General features: G+C 37.3%; 1 protein-coding gene across 9 annotated transcripts in view; it reads right to left on the minus strand.

Annotated features, from left to right (window-relative positions):
- DMD (dystrophin) overlaps positions 1–25,410 on the minus strand; it is a 3,641,189-nt gene that overhangs the window by 3,071,573 nt on the left and 544,206 nt on the right. For all 9 annotated transcript variants that reach the window (XR_010221499.1, XM_063953479.1, XM_063953476.1 and 6 more), the window contains exon 2: positions 2,830–2,891. Coding sequence is in view for 8 of the 9 variants with exons in the window: in XM_063953479.1 (XP_063809549.1) it covers positions 2,830–2,891 (62 nt within the window). In the remaining variant the exon portion in view is untranslated. The remainder of the gene's footprint in view (positions 1–2,829; positions 2,892–25,410) is intronic.

Consider the following 25,410-nt stretch of genomic DNA (forward strand, 5'->3'; position numbering starts at 1 on the left):
CCTTTCCTAGGTGGATTAAGTCCACCCAGTACTCAGATGCCCCAGGTCTTAATGTGGACAAGGCAACTATTGGAGGCCGGCACGTGCAAGGAATATGCTGTAGTAGACACCCACCTTGCTCAGAGTTGGTTAAAGCTGGACAGATAGGCACACACTACACAAGGACTAGATAAAACTGGAATGACAGGTACTGGTAGATAGCAGGAGTATAACACACAGTGGGATCAGAACTGGATAAGACAAGACTGGACTGGCAGGTACTGGTGAATAGCAGGAGTATAACATACAGAGGGATCAGGACTGGATAAGACACATATCAACTGGTACATAAATTACAATGAATACTCTGAACTCTCAGTGGTTGCTACTGGCAACAACAGAAATCCATGACAATAAAATACAGGGAAAACAGAACAGACATACAAACAACACAAATGCTCCAGGCCGGTGGATGTTACTACTGGCAACCATAGTCCCAACACAAAGAAGCAGAGAATAGGACTTTGACATGTAGTGGAATGGGACTGTGGAAATAGAGAAACAGGTGGCGGTATGTGTAAAGCAGCTGAATGTAAATTAAATGATACTGGATAAAAACAGAAAGACCAAGATACAGACAAGACAAAGAACAAGTATGGTGTGAACAAATCCCCACTGCAGCTAAAGCCAAGACAGACAGGACACAGACAGGACTGGGTCTGGCAAGGACACTTTAGCACAGAATCTCACAGGACAAGAATATAAAACAGAGAGCCAAATGCTTCTGCAGCAAACATGATCTATGACCAGCAGGGAGTAATGGGCAGAATGGGAATATAAAAGGAGTACTAACCAATGACAAGGTTCAGTACAGACAAGCCCCCTTTAATTACTAACTCAGTACAACTGTGCTGCTGCACATCCACCAGGCTCCTGACTTTAACAAGAAACCACATGCTGGAGTAAGGTAACAAGGCATCTTTCAATGGATGTGCTGCAACAGAAGAAAGAAAAGTACAATCTCACTTGGCGCATCCAAATGTTCGAACTGTCCAATGATCCTCACAATAGAGTATGGAGATTTTTTCAAACCAGCATGAAACAAAAAAAATGAAAAACACAACATAGTGTAATACTGAATAAAACACAATATAAATCAAAGTTCCTCCCAATGTGTAAAAAGGTTGATGATGGTGTCAAAATAGTCCCAAATCCAAGATCCACCTCCATCTGAGAAAGGCCACCCGAATGTTGTGTCAGAAAAGAATCCTTACATGTATGCTTACTTGTATACAAATGATGCACAGCACGTAAAGGTGTCTTTAATGCTCCGGGTCATTCATCACTGTAGGAATAGGGACCACTGTTTTCCTCGTATTCAAAATATAAAGCCAACAAAGGACCGAGTTTATAAAAGATCAAAATGGTGGACAAACAGCCATACTATATATGGAAAGGATGTAATAGGTTGACACATATATCCAGATATTAATATGCCAAACAAATTCTCATGTATGGATGGTAATGGTTGAACGCCACATATCACACTGTGTCGACGCGTTTCGACGTGCTGTGGCATCTTTATCAAGATTATCAGTGTGACAAAACTTGCACACAGTACTAAGGGGAAGATGTACCTAACCTTTGAGAGAGATAAAGGGGTAGATATACAAGCAATTAAGCAGACAGAATAGAGCTGCAATTAAACTGACAGAGCAGAGTTGCAGACAGCACATGTAACAAAAACAGCATCTTATTGGACCTCGGATGCCACGTGTTTTGTATAGCCAATAAGAAAAATCCAGATAATTCCGTACTTGTGTTAGTTTTGGCATTAAGAACAGAGTAAATCCGCCCCCGCACATCTCTAGTTCAAACCAAGTCAAATCAAGTCCCAGTTCGGAATCACTTCCTGAGTCCCTGCTCAGGTCTGTTGTCAGTTTGGAACTCTACATGCAATTAAAAACCCCAGTTTGGTTTTTAAAACAAACAGGTCCAAATAACATGATATTAGTGGTTATATTGATTTTTTTTTTTTTTTTTATCAATCCAAAACCAAACCTAAAACTGAATCTGAACAAAAACACTTGAGGGTGGTTTTGCCAAAACCAAAACACGATGATGAGCTAGAACCAAACCAAAACAGTGATATGCACACATCTCTAGTCTGTATTCCCAGGTTTACCATTCACATTTTTAAAATCATGCAAAAAAAAAAAAAAGCCTAAAGCATTTACAAAGAACATTACAAATTAATGAAAGAAAGTTGTCAGGATACACTTTAACACCTTAGCTGCACAGTGATATCTACAGACTTTACTGAAAATTCTATGAAATATGATCATTCTGTAACAGATATATGTTAGTAACCCAATGTTGCAAAATCATAAATCTAAGCATGAAAACTTAAAACTGATTGATATAATTATTTTAAAAAAGCACTGCATAAAACAAATACGTATGCAAAAGGTGTGCCACTGACCAGAAAGTTCCAAAGTACAAGGAAAAAATTACAAATATTGTAATACATCACATGGCCCTGGATCAATGACTAAAATATAAATGTTTTCTGCAATCACATAATAATATGTACTGTATAAAATGTAAACAAAAAACAGGACTGTATTGTAGCTGGTAAACTACACTAACGTTAATACTTGCTATTAATAATTCTACTTGTTATAAATAATTATTAATGACAAGTAGAATTAGTAATAGCAAGTACTACCTATATGGGAATATTACCTTTTCCCTTATATTTATGTAAAACTAACATTAAGTTGTGCTATGAATTGATCAATATTGGAAAAAATGAGTGGGGGAAAAAGAAAAAACAAAAGTACAACCTACCTTTGCCAACTGAGCATTTATCCATTTCGTGAATGTTTTCCTTTGAACATCTTCTCTTTCATCTGAAAACATAAAAATAATTGTAGACTTAGTTCAACTAAAAGAAGAAGCTAAAATACAGGCTAAAACTAGGAATCTTAATATCATTAGATGTAAAAAGCTCAAAACTTTCGAGAATTTAAAAGGATGAAAACTAAAAACTGTATATAAGATGTCTAGATCTTTGCAAATCAAAATATAGGTACTCCTATATTTCACTGAAATATTTAGTAATATTAAACTACTGTATGTTCAAAACTCACAGTTGCTTTCATTTCTATTTAGCTGCATTTTTACCCAGAATATGTTTTAAAATGTAAACAATTCATGTCTGTAGCGTGTTTTTTTTAAATAATTGAATAGAAGTTTATCAAGATCAAGAACAACAGAAAAGCAGGCACATAAATTGTAAAAGTGTTAATCATCACTTGGACAAAAATAAGGAATAGAAGGAGATCAGGTAAGTGCAAAATAATAACAACAATGCCATTGACATTGTATAATGTAGACCTAATTTTAATAAAATTGGGGGCCAGCAGTGTGCCAGAATGCATGGGTATCGGGGGAGCAAAGTAATATGCCAAAAGGACCATTTTAAATCAGAATTATTATAACCATGTGAAGAGCAAATTGTATGTTGACCAAGACTCTAGGTTTCATTGAAGGATTTGGAGGAGGTTTTTGATGATGCTTGTCATATACTCCATGCACTCATGGCAACATGGGTGGTGTAATGGTTAGCATTACTGTCTCACTGCACTGTGGTCATGGGTTTGATTCCCACCATGGCCGCAACAGTATGGAGTTTGTATATTCTCTCAATGCATGTGTGGGTTTCCTCCTGGTGCTCTGGTTTCCTTTCACAATCTAAACATTTAAAGGTAGGTTAATTGGCTACCAACATAAAAATAAAAATAATCCTAGTGTGTGCGTATACATGGGATAAAGAATATAAATTGTAAGCTCTACTGGGGCTTACATGTGAATGCCAAATATTATTGGTAAAGCACTGCAGAATATGTGAGTGCTATATAAATAACTGGAAAATTAACAAATAAATAGATAAGGGAGGTTTTGGCCATTTCCATATGGCTACAAGTTGGCAGGTGGCAGCAGAGAGCAAGTGTCAATTTGTTTTTGTGGTCATAAGCCAATACAGGTTGAGTATCCCCTATCCAAAATCCCACATTTTTGGGTCCTCTACTGAGATAATGACACATCTCTCTCTCTCTCTCTCTCTCTCTCTCTCTATATATATATATATATATATATATATAAAATATATATCGATATATACACATACAGTTGTGCTCATAAGTTTACATACCCTAGCAGAATTTGTGATTTTCTGGCCATTTGTCAGAGAATATGAATGATAACTCACAAACTTTTCTTTCACTCATGGTTAGTGGTTGGGTGAAGCCATTTATTGTCAAACAACTGTGTTTACTCTTTTTAAATCATAATGACAACAGAAACTACCCAAATGACCCTGATGAAAAGTTTACATACCCTGGAGATTTTGGCCTGATAACATGCACACAAGTTGACACAAACGGGTTTGAATAGCTACTAAAGGTAACCATCCTCACCTGTGATCTGTTTGCTTGTAATCAGTGTGTGTGTATAAAAGGTCAGTGAGTTTCTGGACTCCTGAAAGACCCTTGCATCTTTCATCCAGTGCTGCACTGACGTGTCTGGATTCTGAGTCATGGGGAAAGCAAAAGAATTGTCAAAGGATCTGCGGGAAAAGGTAATTGAACTGCATAAAACAGGAAAGAGATATAAAAAGATATCCAAGCAATTGAGAATGCCAATCAGCAGTGTTCAAACTCTAATTAAGAAGTGGAAAATGAGGGATTCTGTGGAAACCAAATCACGGTCAGGTATAAAAACAAAAATTTCAGCCACAACTGGCAGGAAAATTGTTCGGGATGCAAAGAAAAATCCACAAATAACTTCAGCTGAAATACAGGACTCTGAAAAAAAGTGGTGTGGTTGTTTCAAGATGCACAATAAGGAGGCATTTGAAGAAAAATGGGCTGTATGGTCGAGTCACCAGAAGAAAGCCATTACTATGCAAATGCCACAAAGCATCCCGCTTACAATACACCAAACAGCACAGAGACAAGCCTCAAAACTTCTGGAACAAAGTCATTTGGAGTGATGACAACAAAATTGAACTTTTTGGCCACAACCATAAATGTTACATTTAGAGAGAAGTCAACAAGGCCTATGATGAAAGGTACACCATTCCTACTGTGAAACACGGAGGTGGATCGCTTATGTTTTGGGGATGTGTGAGCTACAAAGGCACTGGAAACTTGGTCAAAATTGATGGCAAGATGAATGCAGCATGTTATCAGAAAATACTGGAGGAAAATTTGCACTCTTCAGCCCGGAAGCTGCACATGGGACATACTTGGACGTTCCAACATGACAATGATCCAAAACACAAGGCCAAGTCGACCTGTCATTGGCTACAGCAGAATAAAGTGAAGGTTCTGGAGTGGCCATCTCAGTCTCCTGACCCCAATATAATTGAGCCACTCTGGGGAGATCTCAAATGTGCAGTTCATGCAAGACAGCCCAATATTTTACAGGAACTGGAGGCTTTTTGACAAGAAGAATGGGCAGCTTTACCATCTGAGAAAATAAAGAGCCTCATCCACAACTACCACAAAAGACTTCAAGCTGTCATTGATGTTAAAGGGGGCAATACATGGTATTAAGAACTGGGGTATGTAAACTTTTCATCAGGGTCATTTGGGTAGTTTCTGTTGTCATTATGATTTAAAAAGAGTAAACACAGTTGATTGACAATAAATGGCTTCACCCAACCACTAACCATGAGTGAAAGAAAAGTTTGTGAGTTATCATTCATATTCTCTGACAAATGGCCAGAAAATCACAAATTCTGCTAGGGTATGTAAACTTATGAGCACAACTGTAATATATAATATATATGTCATTTTGTCAGTAGGGGAACCAAAAATGTGGTATTTTGAATTTTGGATAAAGGATACTCAAACTGTATTACTTTTGTTTAAAATGTGTGATGCCCAAGTCTCACCCTTGAGTGGGAGCCCTAAGAAAGGATTTAAAGACCCAATGACTTTCATAGATGGTAATGGATTGGAAGATATAATATCCTTTGAAGCACTGTCACTATTCACATTGGAAACATGGACTTGCTTACATCTTTAAGTATAGTTAAAGTTTAAGAATGTCCAGTGAATTCTTAAATGTTTGAGAAGTGTGAAACTATTTCTAGAGTTACTATTAACTAACGATTAAGTTAGTTAGTTAAGGTATTAAATAGTTCTGTAATAAAGAAGATAATGGAGAGGAGCTGGGAGCCACATCCTGACAGTGGGAGGAGCAAGCTGATCATGTGGCATGCAGTCATTACTGAAGGTTGACAACCAGGATGTCAATATGTTCAGACTAGTGTTATTTACACTGATATAATGTTGACATTGACATAATGTGGAGACACAATTTTAGAGTTAAGGTTAGATGAGCATTATGGTTAAGCTTAGGCTACAATTAAAGTGAGAATAAGAATGGGGTTAGGGTTAGGTTTATGTGTAAACTCCCATAGTCAACATTCACAATGATGACATATTGGCAATGTAGACATGTATAGAATGTTGACATTATTCTGGCAACATTGTGAATGTTGACATTTGGTAAATCACCACACTCCATCACAGAACAGAAAATTTCTGTTGAAATGCAGACAATTTCAACACAGAAGCAAACTCAATATATCCAACTTATTCAAAGTAAGGTAAGAGGGTAGAGATACTATGGGTTGGCATTATTTTCTCAGCTTGCAGAACCAGAATACTGTTTATATTTGCCATCAATAATAACCTACAATAGGTTTTCTTTTTTAGATTTAGTTTTGAATACAGGGTTAAAAAAGACTTTAGAGACAAATATTTATCTGTGAAGCATTCTTCACCAATATGGGTCACAGGGCCTAATTCAGACCTGTTCGTAGCAGCAACTTTGTTAGCAGATGGGCAAAACCATGTGCACTGCAGTGGGGCAGATATAACAAGTGCAGAGAGAGTTAGCTTTGAATGTGGTGTGCTCAAACTGAAATCTATATTACAGTGTATAAAATAAAGCAGCCAGTATTTACCCTGCACAGAAACAATATAACCCACCCAAATCTAACGCTCTCTGCACATGTTATATCTGCCTCCCCTGGAGTGCACATGGTTTTGCCCATCTGCTAACAAATTTACTGCTACAAATCAATTCTGAATTAGGCCCACAGTTTGTTACTTTTTGTGTTTTCCATTAAAAAAAAAACACAACCCAACATTTTCTGTACTATTCACAAATTGTACATGGATTCCAGATTTGTGAAATGTTACTCATAAATGTGATAAAAAAAATTTTAGCCTGGAATGAAACAGCAACAAATAAAATACTGAAAGATATTTTTATCTCACCACATTTATGTCAGCTAAAATTTGTCAAAGATTTTTTTTTTTTACTGTCATATCATAGTCTGCAATATTTCTATAAATAGGCTAATTGGAAAGAACGCTATTAAGCTTGATGTATGTTTATCTCACACTATTTACAACTTTGATGACACAAATTGAAATGAGTTCCTGTAATTTGAATCTCTTAATAGCTTTGAATGTTTGGTTGATTATTCATCATTCCAATTAACATTAAATATGCTACTGCATATAAGGCAAATGTCCAAAAAATGCAAAGATCCTAAATCAAAGAACGTGGACTTTGTATATACCAATCTAAAATAGAAAGGAGGTTTGATATCTACTTTTTCTATAGTTTGTAAATTATGATGCAAAATGCCCCGCCGTTTTTCATTTTCACATAAAAATAATAAGCATTTGTAGGATGATTGTGAATCCATGAATATAAAGTTATTCCTAGTTATTTTTCTTGAACATTTAAAAGGAACATTAAACAATGCCCCATTACATGTTGATATTCCTATAAATTGAAATAAATGAAAAAAATATTATGAATCTTAACTAACTAATGTCTCAGTGGAAAATGCATTAAGAAAACTAATATTAACAATACACCTTGTAAACATATTGGTTGTTTATAGAAGATTCTTTATATAAAAAGCGACGAAAATATTTAAACTATTGTACATTGACCGTATTGGAATACAAACTACTTATAATGACATCACACAGAGGGTAAACATAACCTTGTTCTGTTGGGCTTCCAATCTAAGAAGTGTGGGGAGTAACCAATACATAAGGTAGCAAAATAGTAATTGTTGTTGCCAGTTGGGAAAGGGTGTGTTGCTACTGTAGGGCAGGAAGATCGGCCACACACACTGTATTAAAAGCTACCACTGGTGACTAGAATTTTGGTGATGCTACTGGTGGTGTGGTACTATATGGTTGGAATGAGGAGAGACAATGGAAGATGGAGACATTAAAAGATACATTAATAATTAAATACAGTCAATTGCCATTACAGAAGATGTGAACAGATCTTTTTATATCATAGCTGAATATTAGCAAGTAAAGTAACTATCCTTTTTTTTATAATAGAGCAGTGCTGAAAATTTTTATCATTAGGTGCACCTGCAATCCCTGCATAGGCTAAAATCAGGGCTTCCCAAACTGGACCCTAAGGGCACTCTAACAGTCCAGGTTTCAAGGATTGAGCAGCACAGGTGACTTAAGTAGTACCTCAGTCATTTTGATGCAACCATCTGTACTCAAGTGTGGATATCTTTTAAACTTGGACTCTTAGGGTGCTTTTAGGCCCAAAAATGAGAAACACTAGGCTAAACAATTTTTCTATGTGTGGGAATCTAGCTGGGAAACTACTATAGTCAGTGGGTAAGCTATACTTCAATAACAAATGACAACCTTTTTGTATTAGCCATATCTTTCTAAAAATACATATTTTGTGACCTTTACATACAAGAACTGCTGTAGAAACAGATTTAGATCTAATATTCCTATGTTAGGTTACTTGCTGTTACATGCAGGCCTGCACAAAAGTTTTCTCTGAATGCGGACTTTTACCTTCAAATTGTATCTTAAAAAACTCATAATTATCCTTTTTACTATCTCAGTAGTGCCCTTTCCCAGTACTCTCTTCTCCCTCATATGAATCATTTATATAGAACAAGAATGACATATAACCTAAGAAAATCAAACCATAATATTTCACAGCAAAAGTTTGTCAAATTAAATATTTATAACTTTTGTCTGGAAATAAACTTCTTAACGTAATGCTTTGTTTGTAAAGGGGCAAGTGCTGCCAATAACTAGAACACATACAGAATCTAATATTTGGAAACATCAGGACATATTATATGCAATGAGCAATTGGATTTAGGAAAAATAAAAAGGCTCACTGACAGGCATACTGTAATTTCTGAGACTGGTTGCTTAGAATATCTCACTTTTGTAAAGTACATTTTCAGCATTTTCATGTGTTTATTCTCACTGATATGAACTAATTTGGGAGCATTCCATTTTTTAAAGTTGGATTTTTTTAAATCACTTCACCCTGAATTATGTTATGTAATAAAAATGTTAAATTATTTGATAAAAACACTGATTACAAAGATGAACTCTATTAACGATTCATGCTTCCCATTTGTTAATTTATTAAACTATCCATATCTTATTAGAGCATCAAAAGACTAAACCACATGCTATTCAGAGGCAGTTATAGGGTGCAAATTTCAAAACAGAATCTTCAAAGTGGATTGATGGATCCATTTTTGGCATCCGTCATTTTCAAATTTTATCTAGACTGAGGCTTAGTCCTAAGATTATCTAAGTGAATTATGCCTTAACATATAATTATTTATTTTAAATCTTGGATAAAAGACAAAACTTAAGAAGGGAAGGTATTTGCTAAATACTGTATCAGATAAATACTGTGCTAGCACTGCTGGTTGAAGCAATCAATTATATAGTTAGACACAAACTACAGTTGAATTAAAAAAAGTTTAATTGTTGTTAAATCTCCAAAGCAAAGAGGCTGACTAAAGACTATCCTTAATGTTCTGTCCATTTTGTTTTTAATTTCTACACTGCATTACTCAACAAAGCTTACTGTATGGACACAAAGTGTTACAAAAAAATGTATGTCAAAGATTAAATGTATTGTATACAGTACCTGTGGAGCTATAATGTAAAAGGGCTAAACATAGCAGATTAAAAATTAACTCAGCATTTTGTAGGGATCATTGAGCTTGATGAAAGTCATTAGGTTCTGCAGTTTTTTTTTTGCTTCTAAGCCTGTTGCCTAATACAGCGTCAGCTTTGTTTACATTATCATAGAATATGTGGTTGTTGAAGTTCAAAGGGTATTGGCACTTATTTCACATACACTGGAGTTCAGTCTATAGTAACACAAGAATAATACATGTTTTTTTGATTTGGCAAATAAATGTCATTTGACTTCTTGAAGTATTAACACAGGAAGAGGACATGTTTATTGAATGGTCAAATTAATATATGCCAAGTTACCTTCCACGAGCAATGCCCAATGTGAAAAAAAATTATATATATATACACACACACACACACACACACACACACACACACGCATACATACATACATATACACACACATATACATACATAGTTTTTTTTTCATTGGTGACCAGATGCTGTTGGAAGCAGAAAATATCTAAATTTTGATTTGTCTTGGAAGAATTACTTTATTATCAGATAACCTATTTATCAATCTCATCACTAGGGGTATTTACTGTGAATGTTTCTGAATTAATATATGTGGACTTGTATGACAAAGGATGACTTCCTTGGTGAACAGACTACTGGTAGTTGCAGGAAAGTTTGAAGATGTTGAAACTGTATTTCTGTTCTAGAATTGGTAAAAAATTCCTGAGAATTCATGCTGGAAAAATTACAAAAACTAAGCTAGAACTATTTTCGGTGCCTAAAAGACCAGAGGCTATAGGTATTAATCACCACAAATTGTGTATAGGCAAATAGATTATACTTTATTTTCACCCGGTTGATATTTTGAAACTCAATGTCAATCACACCTCCACTTTATATTAATAGGTGAGAAGCTGACATAATTTATACATTTTTGGCTCCTTTGAGCATCTAAACAGATTGTTCAAACACAAAAAGGGAGATCATTAGAGATATTACTTTTTATGTAGATTGAATAAAGGTAACAGTATAACAATAATTTCACAGAAAGGAGTTCTACCCCCAAAAGAGGTTAATCTCTAGATTTTGCTCTCTTGCAAAACATCCCCTCATTACTTTTTTCAAACAGCAAGGTGTTCAACTACCATTTTGGGACATTCATTTATTTATTCAGGGAAGGGTAGTGTTTTTGTTTACTTTGAGCTAGGGCATATGCTATTTGCATCTAAATAAGAAAGGTAGACTATTTCTGTATAGTTGAGAGATTACTATATGTTGTCAGAGGTATTAAAATTGAAATGACCTGTAATAGATTCTCCAGGTTCTAGTGCTGAGAATCACCATAATCAACATTGAAATTGGGGGACAGCAATGGCATAATTTGAGGGCAACTTAAATAGAAGGGAAGAATATAGCCACTTCAAAAAGAAAATGAAAACAATTGTTTGTCCCACAGGTTATCAGAAGACAGAATCAAGGCAGACAGGTACCAAACCCTGCTTGTATATGAGGCATCTATTAACACTTTAAACAATGTAAAAAAAAAACATTCAATAAGGCAATGCAGTAACTAATCTAAAAATATATAAATGAAAAAGGCAAAATATTCGCAAGTCTTATACTTTGGGAAAAAACTGTAGTATGGTGAAGGTATCCATTGCCTAGAGTTGATAAGCTAAATGTATCACTGTTATATCTAGGTAGTATGGTATACTGTAATCCTGGATTGAATGCAGTTCAGATTATGTGTAAGTATAATCATAGTGCACGCAGAGGGTTCATGGGAGGCAGAAGCCACTTTTTGCCATTCTAGTGATGGAAGATTTGTCGGTTGTGGTGATGTGGGGCTCCAGAGATCAGTATCACTGAGCCTAACCAATTTAGAGAGGCAACTTTGACCTTGCTGTATTGATTTGATTCAGTAGTTCATGGTTTTATATACTACAAACAGCCAATTTATGGTGTTTTTGCTGTGGTGTTTTTAAACACAGTAATCTTCAGTGAACATGAATACTTGAACTTGAAAATAGAAAACCACATCCTTATAACTAAAAAAAAATGTAAGAATTTTGGCTATTGCTTGGAATACTCGTGATTCTGATAAATCATTTTTTGTACAATCAAAAGGACAATACTATGCAGTCAGCAGCAGTGGCAGGAAAGAGAAAAAGAAATAAGGAAGAATTTTATACTTTCATGGGGTACGTACAGTCCAGAGAAGATTAAGTCCAAAAAGACTTAATCTACTGTACCTCATGGCCAGGATTTTATGCTTTCTAGAGCAACATGTATGAGACATATGTTTGTTATACTGTACTATAAAGTATTTTGAAAGTATAAAATATACATGTTTTGTTGAACGGCAAAATGTTTTTATGTCAATTTGAAAATACAATTTCATGCTAGTTACATCATTTACTGAATTTAGTGAAATTTTTTTTACATATATATGTTTGTGAGAATAACATTGCTAGATACTGTGTACTGTATGGCAGTGAAGTGTAGTGAGGTGAGGCAGGTGAGGCAGAGCCTGTCCTGTCATATTATTATATACACCAGAGTTTTGAATTTATAAAGTAAATGAAAAGTACAAAGAATACAGTATATTAGAAATATCTTCTTTGTATTATTCTAGTATTCTAATAATTTTTAAAGTCAAAACTCTAAAATAAAAAAATCTATGGCAGGTGAGGCAGTGCCTATCTTTTCCATACATCTCTCAGCAAAACTCAACAATTTTTCAGCAGTATGTACTGTTGCACCAGTGTATAATGCCCACATGGACCCTTTGACTTATACAGTGCATCCGGAAAGTATTCACAGCACTTCACTTTTTCCACATTTTGTTATGTTACAGCCTTATTCCAAAATGGAATAAATTCATTTTTTCCATCAAAATTCTACAAACAATACCCCATAATGACAACGTGAAAAAATATTTTTTTTTTAATTTTTGCAAATGTATTAAAAATAAAAAACTAAGAAATCACATGTACATAAGTATTCACAGCTTTTGCCATGAAGCTCAAAATTGAGCTCAGGTGCATCCTGTTTCCACTGATTATCCTTGAGATGTTCCTACAGCTTAATTGGAGTCCACCTGTGGTAAATTCAGTTGATTGGACATGATTTGGAAAGGCACACACCTGTCTATATACGGTAATGTCCCACACTTGACAGTGCATGTCTGAGCACAAACCAAACATGCAGTCAAAGTAATTGTCTGTAGACCTCCGAGACAGGATTGTCTTGAGGTACAAATCTGAGGAAGGTACAGAAAAATATCTGCTGCTTTGAAAGTCCCAATGAGCACAGTGGCCTCCATAATCTGTAAATGGAAGAAGTTCGGAACCACCAGGACTCTTCCTAGAGCTGGCTGGATGACTAAACTGAGTGATCGGGGGAGAAGGGCCCTAGTCAGGGAGGTGACCAAGAACCTGATGGTTACTCTGTCAGAGCTGCAGCTTTCCTCTGTGGAGAGAGGAGAACCTTCCAGAAGAAAAAACACTTCTGCAGCTATCCACCAATCAGGCCTGTATTGTAGATTGGCCAGCTGGAAGCCACTCCTTAGTAAAAGCACATGCAGCCCATCTGGCATTTGCCAAAATGCACCTGAAGGACCCTCAGACCATGAGAAACAAAAAATTTTGGTATGATGAGACAAAGATTGAATTCTTTGGCATGAATGCCAGGCATCATGTATGGAGGAAGCCAGACACCGCTCATCACCAGGCCAATAATATCCCTACAGCAAAGCATGGTGGTGGCAGCATCATGCTCTGGGGATGTTTTTCAGAAACAGGAACTGGAAGACTAGTCAGGATAGAGGGAAAGATGAATGCAACAATGTACAGAGACATCCTGGATGAAAACCTGCTCCAGAGCGCTCTTGACCTCAGACTGGGGCGACTGTTCATCTTTCAGCAGGACAACGACTCTAAGCACACAGCCATGATATCAAAGAAGTAGCTTCAGGACAACTCTGTTAATGTCCTTGAGTGGCTTAGCCAGAGCCCAGACTTGAATCTGATTGAACGTCTCTGGAGAGATCTGAAAATGTCTGTGCACTGATACTTCCCATCCAACCTGATGGAGCTTGAGAGGTGCTGCAAAGAGGAATGGCAAAACTGCCCAATGATAGGTGTGCTAAGCTTATGGCATCATATTCAAAAAGACTTGAGGCTGTAATTGCTGCTAAAGGTGCATCAACAAAGTATTGAGCAAAGGCTGTGAATACTTATGTATATATGATTTCTTAGTTTATTTTTAATAAATTTGCAAAAATCTAAAAAAAAAAACACTTTTTTTTCATGTTGTTATTATAGTGTATTTTGTGTAGAATTTTTAGGGAAAAAAATGTATTTATTCCATTCTGGAATAAGGCTGCAACATAACAAAATATGGAAAAAGTGAAGTGCTGTGAATACTTTCCGGATGCACTGTATATTGTGTGTAAATCTGGCTGTGGCACTGGCCAGTGCCTCCCCAGCCATTTACCTCACCACACATCTCTGCTGTATTAGATACATTTTAAAATATGAAATAAACTATATAAAATAAACAGGTTTTCTAGTTCTGTTAATATTAAATGTGCAGTTAGAAATTCGTAAGTATAAAATGGACATTTTCACATGTAGAAAAAAAATTTCACTATGATAAGTATGTAGAGAAACCACTCTATTTTCCCTAACTACTTCTATATTCAAAAGGGAAAAAAAAGTATTAGAGTTACAGATTCTAGGCATCTGCAACACCTGTCAGTGATTCCTCACTATTCTACCTGGCTATAGGTGTTATCCTGACCATGACCCCAGACAGGTAGTTCTTTTCTCACCGCTGTCCATTTGCCAAGAAGCTCAGATTGCATAAAACTGCTCCTAGTTTAAAGATCCATTGTCAGTATGAATATCAGACACTCATTACTTGACAAAACTGAACTGATTAGATCTGCTCACATGAGCAGAGAGTATAAATGCAAGGCAAAAAGGTCACAATTGTGGAGCAGGAATGAAAGAAAAGAAATATACCAGAATATCCTATTGCCTTCACTCCAAAGTCATATCATATCAGTGGTTCCCAAATGTGGTCCTCAAGGCACATTAACAATCCAGGTTTTAATGATATCCATGCTTGTGCACAGATGATATTATCAAACTGACTAAGGTACTTATTGAGTCACCTGTGCTTTAGCATGGAAATATATAAAACATGGACCGTCAGGAAACCTTGAGGACCACATTTTTGAGAACCACTGTCCTATAGGATAGAGGATTACTGCATCACTGCACAGTCATCAAACATTGATACATCTTTTCCAAAATTTTCCACATTTTTGAACAATTCTACCAAATGTGAGATATGGGGGTAAATATACTAGGCTGCAATTTGCAGATATCAGTAAGTCCCTGGCAAGTTTGTCTAAGGTTTAAAAATGGCAATAATAAAGGCAAAAATCAGTTTGTTTTTTTCATTTTTAATGATTGCCTCTTGAGAACATCAGGAAAACTATCTGATTACTTGGCAATGCCTGTAAGTCATAGCCTATTAAATTTACCTCAGGGTACCTTGTTATTGTATTTTATGTTTTGCTTCATCAAATTGGTTCTTTTTAGAGATGTGAGCGTGGCCATTTTTGCTGTCTTGGAATTAGACTATGGGGACTGGACACAGATTGTGAAGGACAAAGCACAGCACAGCCTCCTTGGATAGACTAAGTGACAGCAGCACAGCCCCTTAGATGGACACAGTATCAGCAGCACAGCCAGTGGCTTAACTAGAAATATTTCTCCCCCAAGCCAAAACATTCTCTGGCAACCCCCTCCCCCCATATTGCCACTAGTAAAGCGATGAATCTGCGTGTGCCGAAGGCGAGTGCCGCATAAAAGGGGGCATGGCCTTGCTGAAATAGGTGTGACTTTGCATAAAGGGGCATGGAATTGCAGGAAAAGACTACCTAATACCCCAGTTTTGCAACCTGCATGCCCAGACGATGGCGACCACAGGAAAAAATATAATCCTGATTCATGCATCTTACATTATTTGTCATTTTTCCTCCTTATAGTAATGCCCAGTATACATTATGACACATACTGCAATGGCCCTTAGACATTATGCCACACACAAAAATGCCCATTACACAATATGCCACACACTGTAATGCCCCTGACACATTATGCCACACACCGTAATGCCTGTGACAAATTATGCCATGCATCACAATACCTGTTATACATTATGCTACACACTGCAATGCCCCTGAGACATTAAACCACAATGCCCATGACATAGTATACCACACACCATAATGCCTGTGACACATTATGCCACACATCGCAATGTTCGTGATACATTATGCCACACACTGCAATGCCCATCACACATTAAGCCCAACAGTAAGGCTTCTAATTACTTTTAAATTACCTGCTCATTGCCAGGGGTTTCATGCTCTTGGTTCCATGCATGGTGTCAGGGATTTTCATGCTCAGGGTGTCATGCTCGTTGCAGGGGTTTCATGCGCTAGGTGTTATGCTTGTTGCCAGGGGTATCATGTGCTGGGTATCAAGTTCATTGACAGGGGGTAATATTCATTGCCAGGGGTTTCACGCACTGGGTGTCATGCTCATTGCTAGGGGGTAATGCTTGTTGCCAGGGATTTCATGAGCTGGGTGCTGTGCTTGTTACCAGGGGGTAATGCTTGTTGCTAGGGCTGTTCTCCCAGTGTCACATATGCCCCCAGTTCAAATAGAAAAAATGGTGGTACTTTCAAATGAGCGCAGTAGGTAATAGAATGCTGCCCAGGTTCAAAAACAAAGGAGATAAACACAAATCTCCAAACATAGAATTCAAACAAAGAGAAGATGTGATTGAACCCCTGGCGCACTATATTACTAGATGCCTTTCTTATAATAAAATAATGGATGTACTGGTGGTAGTACAACACTAACGATATTTATTAAAACTCAGTCCCCAGCTGGGAATCAACAAATGACAAACAATCAATCAACATATACACAAATGTGGTGGATGGAAAGGAATACCAGTATTTTCATAAAGTGCTTTCGTGCTCAAAGTTCTTCATGAATGCAGAAGAAATCTCTCACCATATTGCATAGCCGCGGTGGGCTAGCTTTTTGAAGAGGTAGCTATGGTCCTAGGCTGAATTGCCCAGCACCACCGCAGCGAGCGTATCAGCTTGATCACTGGTTCCCAAATCTCCACCACTTCTTTCCTTTATCCAAAGGAAAGAAGTGGTGGAGATTTGGGAACCAGTGATCAAGCTGATACGCTGAAAGGATTTGCCCTTATACCTTAACCCTCGATGTGATGGCCTCTTAGACGTCTGGAGTGTAAACTTTAACCACAAGGTACATGCACAACACAAGCAGTAAAAATTCACACTGTTTATTATGAGGTTAACAAAGATATATAAGACAATGCATATGGGTGTAACTGACATTTTGTTACACTCCCATTGGCTCGTTAATAGTTACCAGGCAGAACAGAAAAGGCGGATGTCCATATATGGGTTTTCTACAAGTTTCTCAAACATTTAACAAAGTTTTTGTAACACAGTATATTTGGGTAGAAAGAACAAGTTTCATCTGGTATGGAACTGACCTTGGATGCCAGACCCACACAGGCCTGGTATCTGTATGAGAGACAAAGGCACCTAGCACAGGGCAGCACGCATCCATGCAAACACATAAGAGTTCATATAGCATGTTTTAACCCTTCACTAGGGAAATAGAAATATTCACTTTTACACTGTAACTATTATAAGGAAATTGATCATATAAAAAGTAATATTTACAAAGCACAGAAGAGTTAACCCTTCATACGCTCGCTGCGGTGGTGCTGGGCAATTCAGCCTAGGACCATAGCTACCTCTTCAAAAAGCTAGCCCACCGCGGCTATGCAATATGGTGAGAGATTTCTTCTGCATTCATGAAGAACTTTGAGCACGAAAGCACTTTATGAAAATACTGGTATTCCTTTCCATCCACCACATTTGTGTATATGTTGATTGATTGTTTGTCATTTGTTGATTCCCAGCTGGGGACTGAGTTTTAATAAATATCGTTAGTGTTGTACTACCACCAGTACATCCATTATTTTATTATAAGAAAGGCATCTAGTAATATAGTGCGCCAGGGGTTCAATCACATATGCCCCCAGTGCCAGATATTCCCCACAGTGCCAGATAAAAATATACCCCCATAATGCCAGAAACACATATGCCCCCAGTGACACACATGCCCCCACAGTACCAAATACACATATGCCCCCAGTGCCCCATATGCCCTCCAGTGCCAGCTATACATAAGCCCCCAGTACCAGGTACACACCCACCACCCACTGCTGTGTGGGAAGGAAGGTACAGTCTGCGAGTTCGGGAAGGAGCCAGAGGACACAGAGCATGCCTCTCCTGTGGCAGTCCTGTGACTTCAGCAGTGTGTCTGTCAAATGAAGTGCCGGTTCATTAGCCAATCACAGCTCGCAGACCAGCAGCTGTGGCTCCTGATTGGCTGCCAGTCCACGAGCTCTGATTAGCTCATGAACTGGCACTTAATTTGACAGACACGCCGCCGCTGGAGACCCAGAAGGGACACAGGAGAGGGGTGCGCTGTGCCCTTCGGCTCCTTCCCGAACTCACAGCAGCAATCAGTGGTGGCGCCCCTGCAGCCCTGCGCCTTCAAGCCTCTGCAGTGGCTACAGGGATGGGAGTTTTGCCACTGAGCACAGCCTCTTATAAGGACACTGCCTCATTGATCATAGGTTCTCAAACTCTGTCCTGAGAGCCACAAACAGATCTCATATTCCAAGTTACAGTACCTAGCTGGTGCACAGGTGTACTCTTTATTCAATGGCACATTTAAAAAAGATCAACAGGTGGAACTTAGTATCTCACTCATGGACCTATGATGAGATCTGGAAAACGTGACTGTTTGGGGTCCTGTATTCCACACAGCCACTTGGATGGCCACCACAAAGCAGAGCGCAGCATACAGCAGTGTGACTGGAGTTAAATAACGCCAAGTCCTGGCCTCCTTATATCGAATCCAAAACCTGTAAGAATCCAACACTGGGAGGATGACATTTTGCCTCGATGTGGAATCAGGGTTTGACAAGAACACCTGAGCCACAGCTCAGAGTGACTCGGATCACGGAAGTTCAGAGCAGCTCGGATTTCATGTAATCTAAACAGCTCATCTCCACTTATTTAGGTGACATATTAGAACACCTTAAGTACAGAACCATGCAATAGAAGGTTATCAAGAAATTAAAACAAAATATTTTAATGTATATATGCATGTGATGTCAAATTATAATTTTATTTGTATTAAGTTATGGAACATTTTAGCTGATGTTGTTATAACATGCAACATAAAAAAAGAAAATAAGTGTTTTTGATTTATCTTTCTTGTCTAAGGATTTGGCACTGGATTTAGCTGTCTCAAAGATTATGCTACATGTTTCTAGAAAAATGGCAGGATAGCTAAATCATTATTGCTGAGAAGTCAGAGAAAAATGAAGCCTATCCATCAATATAAAATAACCCATGAAATATTAAAATCTCAGAGGGACTGAATTCAGAAAAAAATATTGCTTTCATTCAAACCATCATTTAACCAATATTCACCTGGACTTAGTTTAGTGGCATTGACTATTAACGTTAGGCATGCATACTTCTTGTTTATGTCACTAACTACAAAAAACAAAATACTATCTCTGTTACAACCTATGTAAATCTGGTATATTTTTATTAATTTTTAAAACAATGATCTGTCCACAATTTACTTTGTGTTGCAGATAAAAAAATATATATATTAGCTACGTTAAATCATTCTTAATGACCTTATGGAAGTACTTTTCATGGTGATGATTTTTCTTTAAAAAGAAATGTATGACTTTTCTGATTGCACATGTATATAATTGTGGTGACTATTCATGTATGCGAATTGTTAATGACAATAAAGTTGAATTGTATTGTATTGTAATGTATTGTGCATCTTATAAGTCTTAAGGGTTTGCGAGCGAGCAGGTGTAGAGAAAACCTGCTCTAAGAAGGCTTTCTTTGTGGTGCACTCTTTTATTATGAAAAATTAGTTAATTAAAACATAACTTTTATTTAGTTCTATAAAATATAGAACAATTACACACTAGTGTTTAAAAATAAAAACCATACAGTTCTTTAAACTATATATTCACCTGTATAAGCAAGTAGTCATTTTAGCTCGCAGTTCCACAGTAATAAGAATACTTTTCCATAGATACAGTTTAAAGATCAGCTTCAAATGCGAAAATATAATCTATTGATATCCACCAAATTGTGGACAGTGCAATCACAGGCCAAAAGAATTTTCTGTGTTTAGGTATTGCAGAAATAATTGATTCCTTAATGGTATGCGTGGTACCAGTCAATAATAGGCCTGTAAGAATTACACTGATTGCATGGCAGCAGTCACTAAAAGCGGCTCAAGAGGTATAACAAATGAAGTAGTTGCAAGTATTCCATATAAAAAGTCAGCTTTGGCATATGTTTTCTGTGTGAAGAACAGTAATAGGCCCTACACACTGGCCGATTTTTTTGAAAGATATTAACGATCTCGTTCATAAATGAACGAGAACTCGTTCATATCTTTCAGTGTGGAGGCTCCAGCGATGAACGATGCGCGGCCCCGCGCTCGTTCATCGCTGGTCCCCCGTCGGCTGTGCATGCAGGCCAATATGGACGATCTCGTCCATATTTGCCTGCACTTCAATGGAGCCGCGTGATGGGGGGAGTGAAGAAACTTCACTCCCTCGTCACTGCCCCCCCGCCGCTGGGTCGCTCGTCGGCCGTATCCACCGTCGGGCAGCTCGGCGGCGGATCGGCTAGTGTGTAGGGCCCCTAATTGTAACAATGCTAGTTGCTGATTGGTAACACTTGTTACCACTTCCTTGAATTTAGGCACATTGATACAAAACAGGCTACAGTGTTTCCAAAGCAGACACAGATGTCAACAGTTTGTACTGATTAAATCAGGCATCACTGACCTAAGCTAGAATATGAAATAGCTTGATTACATAGAGCTTACTGATGGATATTTTTGTGAATATATCACTACAATCAGAAAGAGCAGCAGAATGGCAATACCATGCAGCTATTAGCAAATATCCCAGAATCGATGATGATGATGACACAATTCACTTGGATGTGCCTTGGATTACAATAGATGTCAATAATAAAGCTTACTAACTTCCGAGCACTTGGTGTGAAATGATGTCTCAGATGCTTCAAAATAATTAAAATGGTATTGTGCATTTACTGACATAGAGTGTCAAAATTAAATAGCATGAGAGATGTATAGGTATCTCAGTGTATAAGTGAGAGCCACCCTTCTACTGTTACCCCATGTGCCAAATGACAGTGAATGGGTGTAATGAGAGCGGGATAGTTTCCACACACTGAGACAGAAAAAAGAAGCAGTAACGTCAACTTCTGCTGTCCCTTGAAAAAACCAGATCCTCCCTGATGTAAACCTACATTGCAGGGAGAAAGGTGGAGATTTGCAATGGATGAGAGGGTTGACTGAAATACCTGTATGGGAATATTGTAAATATCCCCTCAATCCTCACAGGGGAGAGTGCACTGCCTTGCTGCTGCTGGTGCTGTGCTAAACTGGTGCCGCTGGTTATTATCGCTACTCCAGAAATCTCCGTGTGGCGGTGGGTAGGCTGTATGAGCTGTATGCAGTTAGCAGCTACCTCTCGGCCGCTAGTGACTGCTGCCGGGCGGCGGGTCTCGTGTGCGCTGCACGCAGCCCGTCCACCAGGTGGACGGGCTGCGTGCAGCGAATAAGTGACCCGCCGCCCGGCAGCAGTCACTAGCGGCCGAGAGGTAGCTGCTAACTGCATACAGCTCATACAGCCTACCCACCGCCACACGGAGATTTCTGGAGTAGCGGTGATAACCAGCGGCACCAGTTTAGCATAGCTCCAGCAGCAGCAAGGCAGTGCACTCTCCCCTGTGAGGATTGAGGGGATATTTACAATATTCCCGTACAGGTATTTCAGTCAACCCTCTCATCCATTGCAAATCTCCACCTTTCTCCCTGCAATGTAGGTTTACATCAGGGAGGATCTGGTTTTTTCAAGGGACAGCAGAAGTTGACGTTACTGCTTCTTTTTTCTGTCTCAGTGTGTGGAAACTATCCCGCTCTCATTATACCCATTCACTGTCATTTGGCACATGGGGTAACAGTAGAAGGGTGGCTCTCACTTATACACTGAGATACCTATACATCTCTCATGCTATTTAAATTTGACACTCTATGTCAGTAAATGCACAATACCATTTTAATTATTTTGAAGTATCTGAGACATTATTTCACACCAAGTGCTCGGAAGTTAGTAAGCTTTATTATTGACATCTATTGTAATCCAAGGCACATCCAAGTGAATTGTGTCGTCATCATCATTTCTGGGATATATTCTAATAGCTGCATGGTATTGCCATTCTGCTGCTCTTTCTGATTGTAGTGATGTATTCACAGAAATATCCATCAGTAAGATCTATGTAATCAAGCTATTTCATATTCTAGCTTAGGTCAGTGATGCCTGATTTAATCAGTACAAACTGTTGACATCTGTGTCTGCTTTGGAAACACTGTAGCCTGTTTTGTATCAATGTGCCTAAATTCAAGGAAGTGGTAACAAGTGTTACCAATCAGCAACTAGCATTGTTACAATTACTGTTCTTCACACAGAAAACATATGCCAAAGCTGACTTTTTATATGGAATACTTGCAACTACTTCATTTCTTATACCTCTTAAGCCGCTTTTAGTTACTGCTGCCATGCAATCAATGTAATTCTTACAGGCCTATTATTGACTGGTACCATGCATACCATTAAGGAATCAATTATTTCAGCAATACCTATACACAGAAAATTATTTTGGCCTGTGATTGCACTGTCCACAATTTGGTGGATATCAATAGATTTTATTTTCGCATTTGAAGCTGATCTTTACCCTGTATCTACGGAAAATTATTCTTACTGCTGTGGAACTGCGAGCTAAAATGACTACTTGCTTATACAGGTGAATATATAGTTTAAAGAACTATATGGTTTTTATTTTTAAACACTAGTGTGTAATTGTTCTATATTTTATAGAACTAAATAAAAGTTATGTTTTAATTAACTAATTTTTCATAATAAAAGAGTGCACCACAAAGAAAGCCTTCTTAGAGCAGGTTTTCTCTACACCTGCTCGCTCGCAAACCCTTACATTGTAATTTTGCTTTCTGGTGCACCTCCAGCACAAGATATTTCTTAAAAATTCATGATTGATAATTTCTTCTTAAAATTGCTGGTTTAAAGTGACTATCGTTATTTAATCTACCACAGATCCAGTGCACAATCAACCAGGGGGTCATCCTCTACTCTTTTGTATGCATCTTATAAGTAGCCATGTAGTTTTGGTTAATTGATCAAATATCCCCAGCAGTTGCACTTTCACAGTTATGCATAAGCTATTAGAATTAGTATAATTGCATGGACGTCATCAAGTTAATCGAATAGACAAGGCTATTTATTTAAATATACATGGTTACTTAAGAATATAACAAATAGAATTTAATGTTTGTATAAACATAGAAATTGACTGTGTATGTGAAAACCAAACTAATTATTAAAGTTACATTCTAATTTTAAATATGAGAAATGTCTGCATACCTTTTATTTTGTTCATAACATATTACATTGTTAAAGCAAAGACATATTGTACCATAAATTATATGATAATTGGCCAGTAGGGGGTGGTAATCCATTGCAGTTTAATGGTTATGCAATATTTCATTATACTTCAGCAGATCATGGACTATGACACTTTTTTATTCTTATATTTCTAAAGTATTGTATACAATATTTCCAGAAATCAGTCTCCACAGAATGGCTTATACACAATACATACTGTATGATCTCATGCTTACTTATATACAGAGACTAACGTAACTCAATACTATATATATATATATATATATATATATAAAAAAAAATATATATATATATATATATATATTGTGAAAAAGTAGAGAATAGCGCCTAGGTAAATTCAGTAAGACCCCCTAAATACAAAGGGATAAAATGACTATATGGTCACACCTAACACTCCTTACATATACGTAAGTGGCAGCTTTTAAACAATATAGAGATAAATATTAAAAAATGAAGTATAAAAAGCGCCTAGTAGTGTTGGTGACTCACTCCTCGTGAAAAAATTGTGATAATAAAACAGATATAGTATAGTAAACTTAGCTGCGGGTATTTCTGGTAGATGACTCTTATAGACAGCACATGTAAAGGAGAGATAAAATAAACATAGTGTGTACTGTTTTTAAATTTCCACAGGTGTTTTTCTGTATATATAAAAAACAATTTATAGGAACTATGCAGGTTCCAATTTTAAAGGAGAAACTATGTTTAGTTAAAAACAATAGTTTAATAGACACACTCCTGCCCAAACATGCAGGTTACATATATAAATAAAACAGTACACAAAATCAAAGGACATATATAGCAGCTGGTTCAATTGTAAAAATGCAGGTATTAATCGTACAATGTTAAAAAATATAGCAGGCTTATCTGTCCACAAATATGGGTATTGGATTAGATTTCATCCATGAATGCAAGTATCAAACGTACAAGATATAAGGTAAAAACATGGCTTATCTGTCCACGGATAGGAAGTCAGAAAGGGGTGGGCATCCAGTCCCTGTCCCAACGCGTTTCGTCCTAAAATGAGGACTTCTTCAAGGGGAAGATCCCCTTGAAGAAGTCCTCATTTTAGGACGAAACGCGTTGGGACAGGGACTGGATGCCCACCCCTTTCTGACTTCCTATCCGTGGACAGATAAGCCATGTTTTTACCTTATATCTTGTACGTTTGATACTTGCATTCATGGATGAAATCTAATCCAATACCCATATTTGTGGACAGATAAGCCTGCTATATTTTTTAACATTGTACGATTAATACCTGCATTTTTACAATTGAACCAGCTGCTATATATGTCCTTTGATTTTGTGTACTGTTTTATTTATATATGTAACCTGCATGTTTGGGCAGGAGTGTGTCTATTAAACTATTGTTTTTAACTAAACATAGTTTCTCCTTTAAAATTGGAACCTGCATAGTTCCTATAAATTGTTTTTTATATATACAGAAAAACACCTGTGGAAATTTAAAAACAGTACACACTATGTTTATTTTATCTCTCCTTTACATGTGCTGTCTATAAGAGTCATCTACCAGAAATACCCGCAGCTAAGTTTACTATACTATATCTGTTTTATTATCACAATTTTTTCACGAGGAGTGAGTCACCAACACTAC

Source organism: Pseudophryne corroboree, chromosome 2 (genome assembly GCF_028390025.1).
Source record: "Pseudophryne corroboree isolate aPseCor3 chromosome 2, aPseCor3.hap2, whole genome shotgun sequence".
Taxonomy (NCBI): domain Eukaryota; kingdom Metazoa; phylum Chordata; class Amphibia; order Anura; family Myobatrachidae; genus Pseudophryne; species Pseudophryne corroboree.